Source organism: Pristiophorus japonicus, chromosome 9 (assembly GCF_044704955.1).
Source record: "Pristiophorus japonicus isolate sPriJap1 chromosome 9, sPriJap1.hap1, whole genome shotgun sequence".
NCBI lineage: Eukaryota > Metazoa > Chordata > Chondrichthyes > Pristiophoridae > Pristiophorus > Pristiophorus japonicus.
Window position 1 is genome coordinate 72,724,713 of NC_091985.1, and position 17,715 is coordinate 72,742,427.

The window sequence follows — 17,715 nt, forward strand, 5'->3', positions numbered from 1 at the left end:
GAGAAGGTGCTGGTGAGCCAACTTTTTGAACCCCCGCAGGCCATATGGTGAAAGTACTCCCACAGTGCTGTTTGGCAAGGAGTTCCAGGATTTTGACCCAGCGACGATGAATGAATGGTGATATATGTGACCCCAGTTATCTTTACTGCAGCTACGGCTATTGCTAGCTCATGGATTTAAAATTTATATCAAGTGCCATGATCCTTCTCAGTAACTGACTCCCATGACACCTGTCTTCACTGTCTTCCATTATTCTAACTTTTCAGAAGGTAAAATCTCTTCCAGATTTAGCACAAGTGTGGAAAGTGTTCCGATCCATTGGAATATTAGTGATCAGTGTTCTGAACAAAAAAAATAGTGCTGCAAATGGCCACTTCCCAGCCTGTACAACTCATAGTTTGTGGAGGGTTTGTGAAATCAGCCTTGTCAGTCTTTGTTTTTTCTTGACGTGAAATTGCATTGGGATCCATACAGTGTGATTTGAAATTAAAAACAGAAAATGCTGGAAATATTCAGCAGGTCAGGTAGTTTAATATATTAATGAGGGCCCTGCCTGGTGTTGGTGGAATCACTGGCCCTTTAAATCGAGGTCTACCCGAAAATCCAAATGGATGGACGTTCAGTGGTCAGTCTGCGATTTAATTAAAAAAAAATGTCCCTTACTGCCCCATTTACATTTAAAAACAGGGTGGTAGCAAAGTGAAAGTCGGTACTATGGTTTCCTAAAATGTTCAAAAATTCAGTAGAATTGCTTCTATATAAGCAAATGAACAAATATTTTATACCATCCATAAATTAATTGTTTACAGATTTATTCTGAACCTTGTTAAATTATATTTTTCTGACATTTAGATGGAAGGAACCTGCAGAAATTAATGGGGATCTTGAACGCTACTTACTGTATGTTTTGACCACCGAAGATAATTTGAGCAACGGAAATGTGATGTATAATAGCTCGGACCTGTTTTTGGAGTTCACTCTGAAACAACTTGTCCCTGGGACGAGATATTTCATAAAACTTTCTGTGAGTATCCATGTTTTTTTCAAATTTCAAATGCTTAAAACAATATTAAGGGCTTTTTAACGATCTTGTAAGGTCTTGCATACAAATAATGATCTATTGGTGTGTGATCCACTGCCCAGGAATGTTCATATCTGGACAACTGTAATGACATAGCTGAGTGGTGCAAATTGGCCCAAATTGCATCATTTTGTGTTCATTTGCAAACTTTGGATTTTGGATTGTCTGTCTAATTAAAATAAGAGCACTGTGTTTGTGGAACAACATATCTCTCCACTCCTCTCAGGGTTCTGTGACTGAATCGCTGTATCTTAATCTCCTAAAATTGTAGATTTTGGGAAGGTTCACTTTTAACAGGCTGAGACAGAAGCTGCTGACAGCAAACTAGTCAAAACTGTTATTGGGTAAAACTACAAATAAACAGTGGGAGGTGTTCAAAAAAGAATCCAGCTTAATGCCAGCATATACTCCTAAGGGGCAGGAGCTCTACTTACCAAATAAAACAGACATACCTGACAAAAGAGGTGAGATAACATAAAATTAAAGGAAAGAACATACAAAGGGGCAAATAATAGTGTAGATCCAGGGGCTGGGAGAGATATAAAGAACAGCAAAGGAAGGCAAAAAAGATAATAAGAGCTGCAAAAGGGAATACGAAAAGAAAATTGCAAAGGAAATCAAGACTAACATAGAAAGATTTAACAATTATATTCAAAGAAAAAGGGAAATATGGCCCCTTTGATATCAGATGCAGGAAATATTGCAGACTTGTTGAATAATGACTTTGTGTCAATCTTTACAGTAGAGGCAGAGGATAATAGATCTGACATTCTCAGGAAAGTAATAATGAATCAAAGGTTTTAAAGAAAGTAGATGAGGAAATTGCAGATGTTTTAGCCATAATCTTTCAAAACTCTCGTTTTTAGAATGATCTCTTTTAGATTGGAAAATTGCAAATGTAACTTCATTATTTAAGAAAGGTGAGAGAGAGAAGCCAGAAAATTATAGATCTGTTAGTCTAACATCTGTTGTGGGTAATTTATTGGAATCGATAATTAAGCACAGAGTAACTGAGCACTTAGAGAAATTTGAGCTGATTAGAGAGAGCCAACATGGATTTGTAAAGGGTAGGTCATGTCTAATGGACCTAATTGAATTTTTTGAGGAAGTAACTAAAGAAGTAGACAGGGGAGTATCTATGGATGTAGATTATATGGACTTCCTTAAGGCATTCGATAAGGTTCGACATCAGAGACTGTTAGCTAAAATTAAAGCTCATGAAATTGAAGGCAACTTATTTACCTAGTTAGCAGATTGGTTAGGCGGTGGAAGACAGAGAGTAGGGATAATGGGTATGTATTTAATTGGAAGGAAGTGACTAGTGATGCCTCAACTTGTCACTATATTTATTAATTAATTAGATAATACATTAAAGAGCCATATATCCAAGTTTGCCGATGACAGAGGTTGGTGGCATAGTAAGTACTGCAGATGGGAGCATAAAATTACAAAGAAATGTTGATAGATGAGTGAGTGGACAAAACTGGCAGATGGACCTCAACGCAGGTAAGTGTGAGGTCATCCATTTTGGACTAAAACAAGATCGATCCAAATATTTTTTCAAGGTGAAAAGTTAGGAATAATGGAGGTCTAAAGAGATTTAGGGGTATATGTGCATAGATCACTAAAAAGTAGTGGATACAAAAAATAATCAAGGCGGCTAATGGAATGAACACCTATATCAAATCTCCTCTCAAACTTCTCTGCTCCAAGGAGAACAACCCCAGCTTCTCTAGTCTCATCATCATAGGCAGTCCCTTGGAATCGAGGAAGACTTGCTTCCACCCTAAAAAATTAGTTCTTAGGTGGTGGAACAGTCATACAAGAACCACAGTCCCAGTCACAGGTGGGACAGATAGTCATTGAGGGAAAGGGTGGGTGGGAGTTTGCCGCATGCTCTTTCCGCTGCCTGCGCTTGACTTCTGCATGCTCTCAGCGATGAGACGAGGTGCTCAGCGCCCTCCCGGATGTACTTCCTCCACTTAGGGCTGTCTTTGGCCAGGGACTCCCAGGTGTCAGTGGGGATGTTGCACTTTATCAGGGAGGCTTTGAGGGTGTCCTTGTAATGCTTCCTCTGCCCATCTTTGGCTCGTTTGTCGTGAAGGAGTTCCAAGTAGAGCGCTTGCTTTGGCAGTCTCATATCTGGCATGTGAACAATGTGGCCTGCCCAGCGTAGCTGATCAAGTGTGGTCAGTGTTTCAATGCTGGGGATGTTGGCTTGGTTGAGGACGCTAACGTTGGTGCGTCTGTCCTCCCAGGGGATTTTCAGGATCTTGCGGAGACATTGTTGGAGGTATTTCTCCAACAACTTGAGGTGTCTACTGTACATAGTCCATGTCTCTGAGCCATACAAGACGACGGGTATTACTACAGCCCTGTAGACCATGAGCTTGTGGCAGATTTGAGGGCCTAGTCTTCAAACACTCTTTTTCTCAGGCGGCCGAAGGCTGCACTGGCGCACTGGAGGCGGTGTTGAATCTTGTCGTCAATGTCTGCTTTTGTTGATAAGAGGCTCCTGAGGTATGGGAAATGGTGCACGTTGTCCAGGGCTGCGCTGTGGATCTTGATGACTGGGGGGCAGTGCTGTGCAGCGAGGACAGGTTAGTGGAGGACCTTTGTCTTACAGATGTTTAGCGTAAGGCCCATACTTTCGTACACCTCAGTAAATACTTTCTGGTCTGTCCATGTAACTGAAGTCGCTCATCCCTGGAACCATTCCCGTAAATCTTTTCTGCACCCTCTCTAAGGCTTTTGCATCCTTAAAGTGTGGTGCCCAGAATTGGACACAATACTCCAGTTGTGGCTGAATCAGTGTTTTCTAAAGGTTCATCATAACTTTCTTACTTTTGTACTCTATGCCTCTATTTATGAAACCCAGTGTCCCATTTGCTTTTTTAACTGCTTTCTCAATCTGCCCTGCCATCTTCAAAGATTTGTGTACATCTACCCCCCAGGTCCCTCTGCTCATGCACCCCCTTTAGAATTGTACCCTTTATTACCAAAATATATCACTTTGCACTTTTCTGCATTAAATTTCATCTGCCACGGGTCTGCCTATTCCACCAGTCTGTCTGTGTCCTCTTGAAGCCTATTACTATCTTCCTCACTGTTCACTATACTTCCAAGTTTTGAGTCATCTGCAAATTTTTAAATTGTGCCCTGTATACCCAAGTCCAAGTCATTAATATATATCAAGAAAAGCAATGGTCCTAGTACCGACCCTTGGGGAAAACCATTGTATACCTTCCTCAGTCCATGGGCTTCAACTCTGCTGGCAATCTTATATGGCACTTTATCAAACACTTTTTGGAAGTCTATGTACACTACATCAACCGTATTGCCCTCATCAAAAAACTCAACCAAATCAGTTAAACAGGATTTGCCTTTACCAAATCCATGCTGGCTTTCCTTAATTAATCCATACTTGTCCAAGTGACTGTTAATTCTGACCCGGATTATCATTTCTAAAAGCTTCCCCACTACTGAGATTAAACTGACTGGCCTGCAATTGCTGAGTTTTACCTTTACACCTTTTTTTGAACAAGGGTATAACATAGAAACATAGAAAATAGGTGCAGGAGTCGGCCATTCGGCCCTTCGAGCCTGCACCGCCATTCAATGAGTTCATGGCTGAACATGCAACTTCAGTACCCCATTCCTGCTTTCTCACCATACCCCTTGATCCCCCTAGTAGTAAGGACTACATCTAACTTCTTTTTGAATATATTTAGTGAATTGGCCTCAAGAACTTTCTGTGGTAGAGAATTCCACAGGTTCACCACTCTCTGGGTGAAGAAGTTTCTCCTCATCTCGGTCCTAAATGGCTTACCCCTTATCCTTAGACTGTGACCCCTGGTTCTGACTTCCCCAACATTAATAAGAACATAAGAACATAAGAATTAGGAACAGGAGTAGGCCATCTAGCCCCTCGAGCCTGCTCTGCCACCCAACAAGATCACGGCTGATCTGGCCGTGGACTCAGCTCCACTTACCCGCCCGCTCCCCATAACCCTTAATTCCCTTATTGCTTAAAAATCTATCCATCTGTGATTTGAATATATTCAATGAGCTAGCCTCAACTGCTTCCTTGGGCAGAGAATTCCACAGATTCACAATCCTCTGGGAGAAGAAATTCCTTCTCAACTCGGTTTTAAATTGGCTCCCCCGTATTTTGAGGCTGTGCCCCCTAGTTCTAGTCTCCCCGACCAGTGGAAACAATCTCTCTGCCTCTATCTTGTCTATCCCTTTCATTATTTTAAATGTTTCTATAACAGTTGTAATTTTTCAGTCCTCTGGCACCACCATTATATAAGGAGGATTGGAAGATTATGGCCAGAACCTCTGATTTCCACCTTAACTTCCCTCAGCATCCTAGGATGCATCCCACCGGTCCTGGTGATGTATCTATTTTAAGTATTGCCAGCCTTTCTAGTAACTCCTTTTATCAATTGTTATCCTATCCAGTCTCTCCACTGCCTCCTCTTTCACTATGACTTTGGCAGCATCTTCTTCCCAGCTAAGACAGATGCAAAGTACTCATTTAGTACCTCAGTCATGCACTCTGCCTCCAGTAGGTCTCCTTTGTGGTCCCTATTCGATCCCACACCTCTTCTTACTACCCGTTTACCTTATATATGTCCACAGAAGATTTTTGAATGTCCTTTTATGTTAGCTGCCAGTCTATTCCCATTTTGTCTCTTTGCCTCTTTTATTTTCTTTTTCACTTCCCCTTTGAACATTCTATATACAGCCTGATTCTCCCTTGTATTCTCATCCTGAGATCTGTCATACTCACCCTTTTTCTGCTTCATCTTACTCTCTATCTCTTTCGTCACCGAGGGAGGGATGACTTTGGTTGCTCTACCTTTCCCCCTCGTGGGAATGTACCTCGACTGTACTCGAACCATCTCGTCTTTAAAGGCAGCCCATTGTTCCACTACAGTTTTGCTTGCCAATCTTTGATTCCAATTTATCCAACCCAGATTTGTTCTCAACTCACTGAAATTGACCTTCCTCCAATTACATATTTTTACTTTAGTATGCTCCCTGTTTTCCATAGCTAACCTAAAACTTATAATATTATGATCACTGATCCCTAAATGTTCCCCTACTGACACTTGCTCCACCTCATCCCCCAGAACCAGATCCAGCAATGTCTCCTTCCTCATTGGGCTGGAAATGTACTGATCAAGAAGCAGAGGAAAGATAAAGGGGAGCAAGTTTTCCTACAGCTATACAAAGTCCTTATTAAACCACATCTGTATACAGTTCTGGGCACCGCATCTTAGAAATGACATATGGTCTTGGAAGGAGTGCAGCGCACATTCATCAGAATGTCACTCGGACTCCAAATGTTATATTACGAGGAGAGATTACATAAACTAGGCTTGTATTCCTTGGAATATAGAAGGTTAAGAAGTGATTTGATTGAGATTTTTAGGATTTTGAAAAGAATTGATTGGGTGGATAGAAACCTTTTCCGCTGGTGGAGCAGTCTAGGACAAGGGGGCACAATGGAGATAAGTTAGGAAACATAAGTTAACCAGGAGATAAGTTAGGAAACATTTCTACATGCAAAGAGTGTTAGAAGTGTGGAACTCTCTCCCACATAAAAACAGTAGATGCTATCTCAATTAATAATTTTGAATCTGAGATTGATAGATTTTTTGTTAGCCAAGGGTATTAAGGGATATGGGGCTAAATTTTCCACTTTTGTGCTTATCGCCCAACAATGGGCGTTATTTCCGGTGTGGGCGGTAAAAAAAGGTTTTCAGATCGCTGGCTTCTTTCCCATTCGCAAAGCACCTAGTCTCCATTTTTGAAAATGGCCATTGCCGCAAACGATATGAAATGGATGGTAGCATTAAATCTCGCTGACCTTCTGTCGTAAAGTGACGTCGTCCTTAGCAACGGCATGGCAACGCTCGATCCCCGCGATTCAGAAGGTCAAGGGTCATCATGACATGCGCAGAAGAGGAGACAGAGAGAGGGAGCTGAGAGGGACTGAAGGCGTATCTGGGTGTGGTGTGGCTGCTTTGGGAGAAGGGGAGAGACTTTAGAGCTTCACAGCAAGTAGGGAAACAAAATTTAGCTGTTACCAGCCACATATTTGACTGAATTTGGCCTATAATGGAGGGAGAGGAGGAAGCATCACAGCACGCTGTGAGACTGACACTGGAGAAAGTAGTGTGGTGGGAGAGGAGCACATTGGAGGGCGCAAAAGAGCCAGGAGGTTCTCGGATGAGGCAAATGCCTCCCTCCTACAGGAGGTTGTGTCACACTGGGGTGATTTGACATGGGGAGGGCATTGGAAGCCCAGCCCAAAGGCTACCAGAGGACATGGACCGAGATAGCAGAGGTGGTCTCGTCGGCGAACAACGAGGTTCGTGAGGGCAACCACTGCCGCAAACGATAGAACAACCTTGTGGGATCCGCAAGAGTAAGTATTACATTTATTTATATATACTTATGTATTTATATAATTTGATTTGTAACACTCATGAGTGACTATCAGCAGATGTGAGGTCTTTCACTTTTACCGGGAATGTTTTACTCAAAGCCTGCGGTCATGGTGCACGTCTTTAGGTAAAGAATGATAATTATCATAATAATCATGATTACATCTGTCGGTTATGTATTGTATCAGTCTCTGTGACAGTACCTAGCAATGATATCATACAATGATCTCATGCCATGTCATCCTGTCACCTTTTACAGAAAAAGCTATTGACGATTAGGTCCGTGCAGGGGCAAACAGGTGGGGGGCCACCAGTCCCCAGCAACATCACTGAGATGGAGGAATGGGTGCTCGTACTCATGGAGAAGCATACCCGGACAGCCACAGACTCATCTGCAGAACCTGAAGTGATGCCACATGAGTAAAGCTTACACCATTGCATAATGTAAAGTCAATAGATGCCACACCCACTCATATGCGAACAATCATATATGATAGATGATTTCTAAAATTGTCATAGAAATAATGATGGCCTAATGAAAATCATTGCAATGCACAATGTGTTGATGGTCATGAAATGTGATGACTGTGCTGATTTTGAGAGCGGTGCTGCTTTTGTTGTGCATATGCTGTGTGTAGCGCTGGACTCACCTTGTGACCCTAGCATCCACTTCTTCTCCAATAACCTCCTTTGTCTTTTGCAGCTCAGCCAGCAGTGCGTCCCAAGGCAAGACCACAGAGGCCAGAAGGTGGGGCCGGACTCTCCGGACGATCCTACATCTGGTGCTGAGGAGCTCCGATTCTCGCCCGTCAATCCGCTGGGTCTGTTCTCCACGGATGAGAGCGCGGACTTCGAGGAACCTGCATCGCCACGCTCCAGAAACCATTCCACCCCAAGGCCATCTAGAAGTCCTAAGGTCATTCCCGCCTCCACTCTGGAGATACCGGCCCCAAGCACCTCGCCACAGGGCACCTCATTTGTCCCCAGGATGGCGCCGAGGCCTCGTGGACACGACAGGTCTGTTACTCAAGCGCCCCATGAGAGCAGAGAGATAGTACAGTTGTCCAGGAGGACTGTAGACATTAGTGACCAGCTCATCGAAGGATTGGGGGCATATCCCGACAGCTGGCCACCATGACCGAGTACATTCCGCAGATAGCGAAGGCCCTGGATGCGATAGCCAGGAACACTGCTGCCACAGGCCTCCCAGTGGTCCCCGAGCGCAGCACTCCACCCCTAGGTTCCACTCCACCACTGCGAACGACAGATGAAAGGGTTAAATACAACTTAACTTCAGTCAATGTAAACTTTAACTGGCACCAAGGTGATGGGCACCATTGATGTCTGAGCTGCACGCCCACAGCAGTGTGTCAGCGTTGTCACTCACATCAACGCTTTTTCAGGCAAATTGTTCACATATCAGCTCCTCATGTAAGAGCCTTGCAGCTATGTAGCCACCACAGGCCCTTTCCTGTGGTCTGAAGGGGGTCGTGGGCATGGATGCATAGCCAGCCTGATTGTCTGGCCCTAGGTCAGCGTCCAGCCCCTTATCGTCCTCGTCCTCTCTCTCCTGAGGTGCAGCATCAGTGCCTTCTGGCAATTCTTGGCCCCTCCTGGTAGCCAGGTTGTGCAGCATCGAGCACATGACCACGAATTTACCTACTTGCTCAGGGTTGCATTGTAGCTCAAGACATCTGAAGCACAGCTTAATTTCAGTTATTATTTTCTGGACCACATTGTGTGTGTCTCTGTGGCTCCTGTTATCGCTTCTCGGCCTCAGTATGGGTGTCACACAGCGGGGTCATCAGCCAGGTGGCTAGGCCATCCAGCATTGTCCTTGTGGCTGACTCCTAAAGATGTCAGAGACAGCGCTCTCACGCAGGATGTGAGGCTCATCGAAGGTGCCCGGACATTTGGCATTCACTGCCAGTATGATCTGGTTGTAGTCGACAACTGGTTGGACCTTCAGGGAGTGAAAACCTTTTGTGTTACAAAAACGCTCCGGGTTCTGAGAAGGTGGCCGCAAGGCGATGTGAATGCACTGTATAGCTCCCTGCACCCTGGGGAATTTAGCAATGCGGTAGAATGCTCCAGCCCTATCAGTCTGAGCCTCCATGGTCATGGGGAAGCTGATAAAGTCCATCCTTCTCGCCTAAAGAGCCTCCGTGACTTGTCGAATGCAGCGATGGGTGGCATGGTGAGACAGAGGGCAAATCTTGACCGCGGAGACCCGAAAAGAACCGGACGCGTAGAAAGACAGTGCCGCGGTGACCTTGACCTCAACCAACACTGATGTCCTGATGGCAGGCTGCATATGTGGCCTGTTGAGCTCACATATTTCATTGATCACCACCTTGTGGAAGCACAGTCTCTGAAGGCAGGTGTGGTCGGAGACGTTGAGGTAAGACTTCTTTTCCTTGTACGTGCGGGGTGTGCATGGTCTGGCCCTCCTACTCTTTCTTGCACATCTTAAATTGGGGACATAATGATGTGCATCAGACATTGAGCCATCTGCACTCTGCAGCATCTTTGTATTAATGGCTGGCCCCATTGCATTGAAAGTATAATAGCGATTGATCAGAAGCAATGATTTCCTCACTAAAATACACCTAGATTAAACCCCCTTAGTCCAGAGTCTGAAAATATGTCTGTTGAGATGTTCACTTCACCTGAGAAGAACTCCAGAGTCAATGCAAAATCCCCCGAAGTTGAAGCAACCTTTTGAATGAAGCGACCTGCGATTTTAAAAATGGCAGCCACACCGCTGGCATTCGCCTAGAACAGTTCCACTTTTTATGGGCGGTTTTTTGGGCGAGCGATATTGTGGGCGATACGTGTGCGAGGTGGTGAAAGTGACGGTGGACGATCTCCTGGGCGTTAGTTTCGCTAAATGTGCTCTTTACGACAAAAAAAAGTGGGCGGGCGGTATTATTGAATCTCGGCGTTAATTCCGTGCGGAAAGTAATGCTGGGCGATATTATGGACATTGATTTGTCCATTCTTATGATTCTGCCCAAAAAAAAGTGGGCGATGGTACTATTTTTTCTCGGCATTAAGCACATGGGGAAAGTAACGCTCGGCAATAACTTTCCTAAAAATGCCCGCCAGTTTCCATTTTGTGCCAAAATGGGCGATATATGTGCGTTATATGTCATTTCAGCAGTAAAATGGCCGTTAATTGGGTGTTAAGCATGCAAGAAAAGTGGAGGTTCTAGCCCATGAAGTCAACGTGGGTGGATGGAGTTAGGATACAGATTAGCTATGATCTCATTGAAAGGTGGAACAGGCTTGAAGGGTTGAATGTCCTACTTGTTCCTATGGACAAGTTCTTAGAAACATAGAAAATAGGTGCAGGAGTAGGCCGTTCGGCCCTTCAGGTCTGCATCACCATTCAATAAGATCATGGCTGATCATTCGCCTCAGTACCCCTTTCCTGCTTTCTTTCCATACCCTTTGATCCCTTTAGCTGTAAGGGCCATGGTTAGCTCCCTCTTGAATGAACTGGCATCAACAACTCTCTGCGGTAGAGAATTCCATAGGTTAACAACTCTGAGTGAAGAAGTTTCTCCTCATCTCAGTCCGAAATGGCTTACCCCTTATCCTTAGACTATGTCCCCTGGTCTGGACTTCCCCAACATCAGGAACATTCTTCCTGCATCTAACCTGTCCAGTCCCGTCAGAATTTTATATGTTTCTATGAGATCCCTTCTCATCCTTCTAAACTCCAGTGAATACAGGCCAGTCGATCCAGTCTCTCCTCATATGTCAGTCCTGTCATCCCAGGCATCAGTCTGGTAAACCTTCGCTGCACTCCCTCAATAGCAAGAACTTCCTTCCTCAGATTAGGAGACCAAAACTGAACACAATATTCCAGGTGATGCCTCACTAAGGCCCTGTACAACTGCAGTAAGACCTCCCTGCTCCTATACTCAAATCCTCTAGCTATGAAGGCCAACATACCATTTACCTTCTTCACCGCCTGTTGTACCTGCATGCCAACTTTCAATGACTGATGTACTATGACACCCAGGTCTCGTTGCACCTCCCCTTTTCTTAATCTGCTGCCGTTCAGATAATATTCTGCCTTCCTGTTTTTGCCACCAAAGTAGATAACCTCACATTTATCCATATTACACTGCATCTGCCACTCGATTGCCCACTCACCTAACCTGTCCCAGTCACCCTGCAGCCTTTTAGCGTCCTCCTCACAGCTCACACCACCACCCAGCTTAGTGTCATCTGCAAACTTGGAGATATTAGACTCAATTCCCTCATCCAAATCATTAATGTATATTGTAAATAGCTGGGGTCCCAGCACTGAGCCCTGTGGCACCCCACTAGTCACTGCCTGGCATTCTGAAAAGGACCCGTTTATCCCAACCCTCTGCTTGCTGTTTGCCAAACAGTTCTCTATCCACATCAATACATTACCCCCAGTATCATGTGCTTTGATTTTACACACCAATCTCTTGTGTGGGACGTTGTCAAAAGCCTTTTGAAAGTCCAAATACACCACATCCACTGGTTCTCCCTTGTCCACTCTCCCAGTTACATCCTCTAAAAACTCTAGAAGATTGTCAAGCATGATTTCCCTTTCATAAATCCATGCTGACTTGGACCGATCCTGTCACTGCTTTCCAACTGAGCTGCTATTTCATCTTTAATAATTGATTCCAACATTTTCCCCACTACTGATGTCAGGCTAACCGGTCTATAAATACCCGCCTTCTATCTCCCTCCCTTCTTAAAAAGGTGTGTTACATTAGCTATCCTCCAGTCCATTGGAACCGATCCAGAGTCGATAGACTGCTGGAAAATGATCACCAATGCATCTACTATTTAGAGAGCCACTTCCTTAAGTACTCTGGGATGCAGACTATCAGGCCCCGGGGATTTATAAGCCTTCAATTCCATCAATTTCCCGCCGAATAAGGATTTCCTTCAGTTCCTCCCGCTCACAAGACCCTCGGTCCCTTAGTATTTCCGGAAGGTTATTTGTGTCTTCCTTCGTGAAGACAGAACCAAAGTATTTGTTCAATTGGTCCGCCATTTCTTTGTTCCCCATTATAAATTCACCTGATTCTGACTGCAAGGAACCTATGTTTGTCTTCACTAATCTTTTTCTCTTCACATATCTATAGAAGCTTTTGCAGTCAGTTTTTATGTTCCCAGCACGCTTCCTCTCATACTCTATTTCCCCCCTCCTAATTAAACCCTTTGTCCTCCTCTGCTGAATTCTAAATTTCTCCCAATCCTCAGGTTTGCTGCTTTTTCTGGCCTCTTCCTTGGATCTAACACTATCCTTAATTTCCCTTGTTAGCCACGGTTGAGCCACCTTCCCCGTTTTATTTTTACTCCAGACAGGGATGTACAATTGTTGAAGTTCATCCATGTGATCTTTAACAGTTTGCCATTGCCTATCCACCGTCAACCAAAGTATCACTCGCCAGTCTATTCTCGCCAATTCACATCTCATACCATCGAAGCTACCTTTCCTTAAGTTCAGGACCCTAGTTTCTGCATTAACTGTGTCACTCTCCATCTTAATAAAGAATTCTACCATATTATGGTCACTCGTCTCCAAGGGGCCGCGCACAACAAGATTGCTAATTAATCCTTTCTCATTACACATCACCCAGTCTAGGATGTCCAGCCCTCTAGTTGGTTCCTTGAAATATTGGTCTCGAAAACCATCCCTAATACACTCCAGGAATTCCTCCTCCACCGCATTGCTACCAGTTTGGTTAGCCCAATCAATATGTCGATTAAAGTCGCCCATGATAACTGCTGTACCTTTATTGCATGCATCCCTAATTTCTTGTTTGATGCTGTCCCCAACCTCACTACTATTGTTTGGTGGTCTGTACACAACTCCCACTAGCGTTTTCTGCCCTTTGGTATTCCGTAGCTCCACCCATACCGATTCCACATCATCCAAGCTAATGTCTTTCCTTACTATTGCATTAATTTCCTCTTTAACAAGCAACATCACCCCGCCTCCTTTTCCTTTCTGTCTTGCCTTCCTAAATGTTGAATACCCCTGGATGTTGAGTTCACAGCCTTGGTCACCCTGCAGCCATGTCTCCGTGATGCCAATTACATCATATTCGTTAACTGCTATCTGCGCAGTTAATTCGCCCACCTTATTGCGAACACTCCTCACATTGAGGCACAGAGCCTTCAGGCTTGTCTTTTTAACACCCTTTGCCTCTTTAGAATTTTGCTGTAATGTGGCCCTTTTTGCTTTGGGTTTCTCGGCCCTCCACTTTTACTTTTCCTCTTTCTATCTTTTGCTTCTGCCTCATTCTACTTTTCTCTGTCTCTCTGCATGGGTTCCCATCCCCCTGCCATATTAGTTTGAACCCTCTCCAACAGCACTAGCAAACACTCCCCCTAGGACATTGGTTCCTGTCCTGCCCAGGTGCAAACCATCCAGTTTGTACTGGTTCCACCTCCCCCAGAACCAGTTCCAATGTCCAAGGAATTTAAATCCCTCCCATCTGCACCACTCCTCAAGCCACACATTCATCTGAGCTATCCTGCGATTCCTACTCTGACTAGCACATGGCACTGGTAGCAATCCTGAGATTACTACTTTTGAGGTCCTACTTTTCAAATTTAGCTCCTAGCTCCTTAAATTCGTCTTGTAGGACCTCATCCCGTTTTTTACCGATATCGTTGGTACCTATATGCACCTCGACAACTGGCTGTTCACCCTCCCTCTTCAAATTGTCCTGCACCCACTCAGAGACATCCTTGACCCTTGCACCAGGGAGGCAACATACCATCCTGGAGTCCCAGTAGCGGCCGCAGAAACATCTATCTATTCCCCTTACAATAGAATCCCCCATTACTGTAGCTCTCCCACTCATTTTCCTGCCTTCCTGTACAGCAGAGCCACCCATGGTGCCATGAACTTGGTTGCTGCTGCTCTCCCCTGATGAATCATCCCCCTCAACAGGACCCAAAGCGGTGTATCTGTTTTGCAGGGGGATGACTGCAGGTGACCGCTGCACTACCTTCCTTCCACTGCTCTTCCTGTTGGTCACCTATCCCCTATCTGGCTGCGTAACCTTTACCTGCGGTAAGACCAACTCACCAAACGTGCTATTCACGTCATTCTCAGCATCGTGCAGGCTCCAGAGTGAATCCACTCGCAGCTCCAGTGCCACAATGCGGTCTGTCAGGAGCGCAGCTGGATACACTTCCCGCATATGTGGTCGTCCGGGACACTGGAAGCGTCCCTGTCTTACCACATAGTACAGGAAGAGCATAACACATGTCCGAGCTCTCCTGCCATGACTTAACTCTTAGATTAACAATTTGGCAACAATAATGCTAAAGGTTACTTACTGATAAAGAAAAGAAAAAGAAAAACTACCCACCAATCACCAGCCAATCACTTACCCTCTTGGCTGTAACGTCACCTTTCGATTTCTTTCTACTTTTTTGCCTTTTCTCCCTGCTGCAGCTGCACTGGCTGGCCTTTTGTAGGCCTCAGCGATCTCCTGCTCCGCCTCCCGACTCGACGCTGCTGCTCCCCGGACTGACCGGCCTCTTGTAGGCCTCAGCGATCTCCCGCTCCGCATCCCGACTCGACCCCATCTGTTCCCTTAAATATCTTGAAAACTTTGATCAAACTCTCCAGGAATACTAGAAACTGGAGGCATGAGACTTCAGGCTTTTAATTGGCCTAGTATCCCAGCGTGACAGAGTACTGAATGCCGGCAGTGGGCTGCTTGTTCTCCGATACAGCCTCGTAGACAGGCAGTGTTGCGGCGAGCACTCGATGCTGATGTGAAAATGTTTCCGCGCTGCTTGCAATCCGATGCTGCTGAGACGCATAAACCGTTTCCTGCTCATCCAGTCGGCACTTCATTATGTGTTCATACTCAAGGGAGCCCTATAAATCGCTTCCAGAGTTCGAGGCCCCAGGCCGTGTGGAGGGGCGGGGGAAGGAAAGGAGGGGAGAGGGAAGATGCAGAGACTCTTTCTCCCTTCTCCGCGTCCGGGTGGCGGAGAAATCCCGCGAAGTCTTCCCCCCTTCTCGGTTGGGAGGTTAAAAAAAAAAGAGGGAGGAAAAGGAGGGAAAAAAAAATTTGTGTTTCAATTTTTCTCATCCGTCTCTATTTATTGATATTATTGTGGTCAGTTATTCCTTATAAGCTCTAACTATAATATCCTACATGCACTTCTTGCTCCGCATATCCTCACTTTACTAATATTGCATGGTCTCCTATTCTAACATATTTTTCTTGGACTTATTTTCCAAAATTGTTGAACTGATTATATTTCTCTATCTTGTCTTCTTTCCACAATCTGCAACTTTTTAATACCGAAGCTTGGCATCACCTAAACTTTACTTCTTAATTTGCCTCGACTACTCTTTCTAGTTGTTCAGTTTGTACACAAGAGTCCATTGCGCAGTGGTCCTTTATCCTTCACCCTGGTTTCTCAATAATATTATTTTCTTAAGAAAACCTTGTCCATAATGTGTAGTGATATAGTAAGGTGGATATCTAATGGGGTTGTTGAATCTGTTTTTCCTGTTGGTGCATCGATTTATTCAGCCATTAGGTTCATGAATTAGGCCATTATCTTGCCACCATCAGTACTAGTAATGGGAAAGTATCTGCTGTCTGAGGCTAGTCATTTTGAAAAAGAACACTCAGTAATCAGCGGGGGTAGAATAATCTGATTCCATGCTGTCTCTGGTCATTTATTAGTGGAGTGTGAGCCCTTCTTCCCCAGTTGTAAAGTTCGGGGGTGGTGGGTAGGTGGGAGACAATTATATTTTCTGGTGATGTTGTCCAGCTGCTAATTTGTTAAGGATGCAATCTATAACTTAACATAAGAGCAACATCTTAAGATATTTTACAAGTGGGGGTGGGGAAATGGACAATGAACAACTGTATGAACAATTGCTTTGTAAAAACACGGAAATATTCATTGAAAGTGTCCCTTCTGTTAGGCGATACACTTATTATCCTGTTCAAGAAAGTAACATTGGAAAAATTGCCCACAGAAGAAGTATTCAAACATGCAGAATACAACTGGGACTTTCTGCTAGCATCATTCATCCACTTTAGTGCTAAGTAAATCCTCAATTTTACCTACAGTTATATGCGCAAGACCACTTGGCACAAGCCAATTCTTATTTAATTATCAGCTTCTTAATGGATTCTACAGGCAGTTATATATTAATTTGTACTTAGCTGTTTTTCACGTATCTTTTCAAATTGTTTGTTCAATTATGGTGAAGAGTTCAAATACCAGAGGAAATAAACCAACAATTAAGAAGTCAACAGCAAGAAAGGAAGTCAGACAAAGTTTTTAATATAAAGGGTAATATATTTATACAATAAGCTACCTGGTAAGGCCATTGAAAAGGTTAGCATAAATGGTTTAAGAGGAAATCAGATCCATTTCTGGAGAAAGAAGGAATTCAGTGTTAAGGCAAGGAGGCAGATAAGGACTGGGAACAATCTAGAGTAAAAATACTTAATTGGTCACAGGCCAATTTCAGTGGGTTGAGAATGGATTTGGCCTGTGTAAATTGGAATTTTAAAAAAATTATTCATTCCTGGGATGTGGGTGTCACTGGCAAGGCTAGCATTTATTGTCCATCCCTAATTGCCCATGAGATGGCAGTCGTTGTAGTGAAGATACTCCGACAGTGCTGTTAGGCAGTGAGTTCCAGGATTTTGACCCAGCGACAAAGAAGGAACAGCGATACATTTCCAAGTCAGCATGGTGTGTAACTTGGAGGGGAACTTGCGGGTGATGGTGTTCCCCTGTGCCTGCTGCACTTGTCCTTCTAGATGGTAGAGGTCACGGGTTTGGGAGGTGCTGCCAAAGAAGCCTTGGAGAGTTACTGCAGTGCATCTTGTAGATAAATAAAAGGGGCTAACATAAAAAAAGAATTCAAAAGTCTAGTAAAAGGAAGGATGGGGCCAATTAGGGACCAAAAAGGAGACCTATTCATGGAAGCAGAGGTACTAAATGAGTACTTTGCATCTGTCTTCAAGGAAAAAGATGCTGCCAAAGTCATAGTGAAAGAGTAGGTAGTAGAGATACTGGGGCCGAAATTCACTGTTGCTGCAAAGACAGTTACTGCGGGGTTTGGGCAGCCAATCGAAAAAAATCGAACGGCCGCTGCGTTCGGTTATTTATTCC

At 44.4% G+C, this 17,715-nt stretch overlaps 1 protein-coding gene across 2 annotated transcripts in view; it reads left to right on the forward strand.

Annotated features, from left to right (window-relative positions):
* The window catches only part of ush2a (Usher syndrome 2A (autosomal recessive, mild)), a 1,282,968-nt gene that overhangs the window by 803,047 nt on the left and 462,206 nt on the right, over window positions 1–17,715 (forward strand). For both annotated transcript variants that reach the window (XM_070889457.1, XM_070889458.1), the window contains exon 34: window positions 853–1,024. In XM_070889457.1, coding sequence (XP_070745558.1) covers window positions 853–1,024 — 172 coding nt within the window. The remainder of the gene's footprint in view (window positions 1–852; window positions 1,025–17,715) is intronic.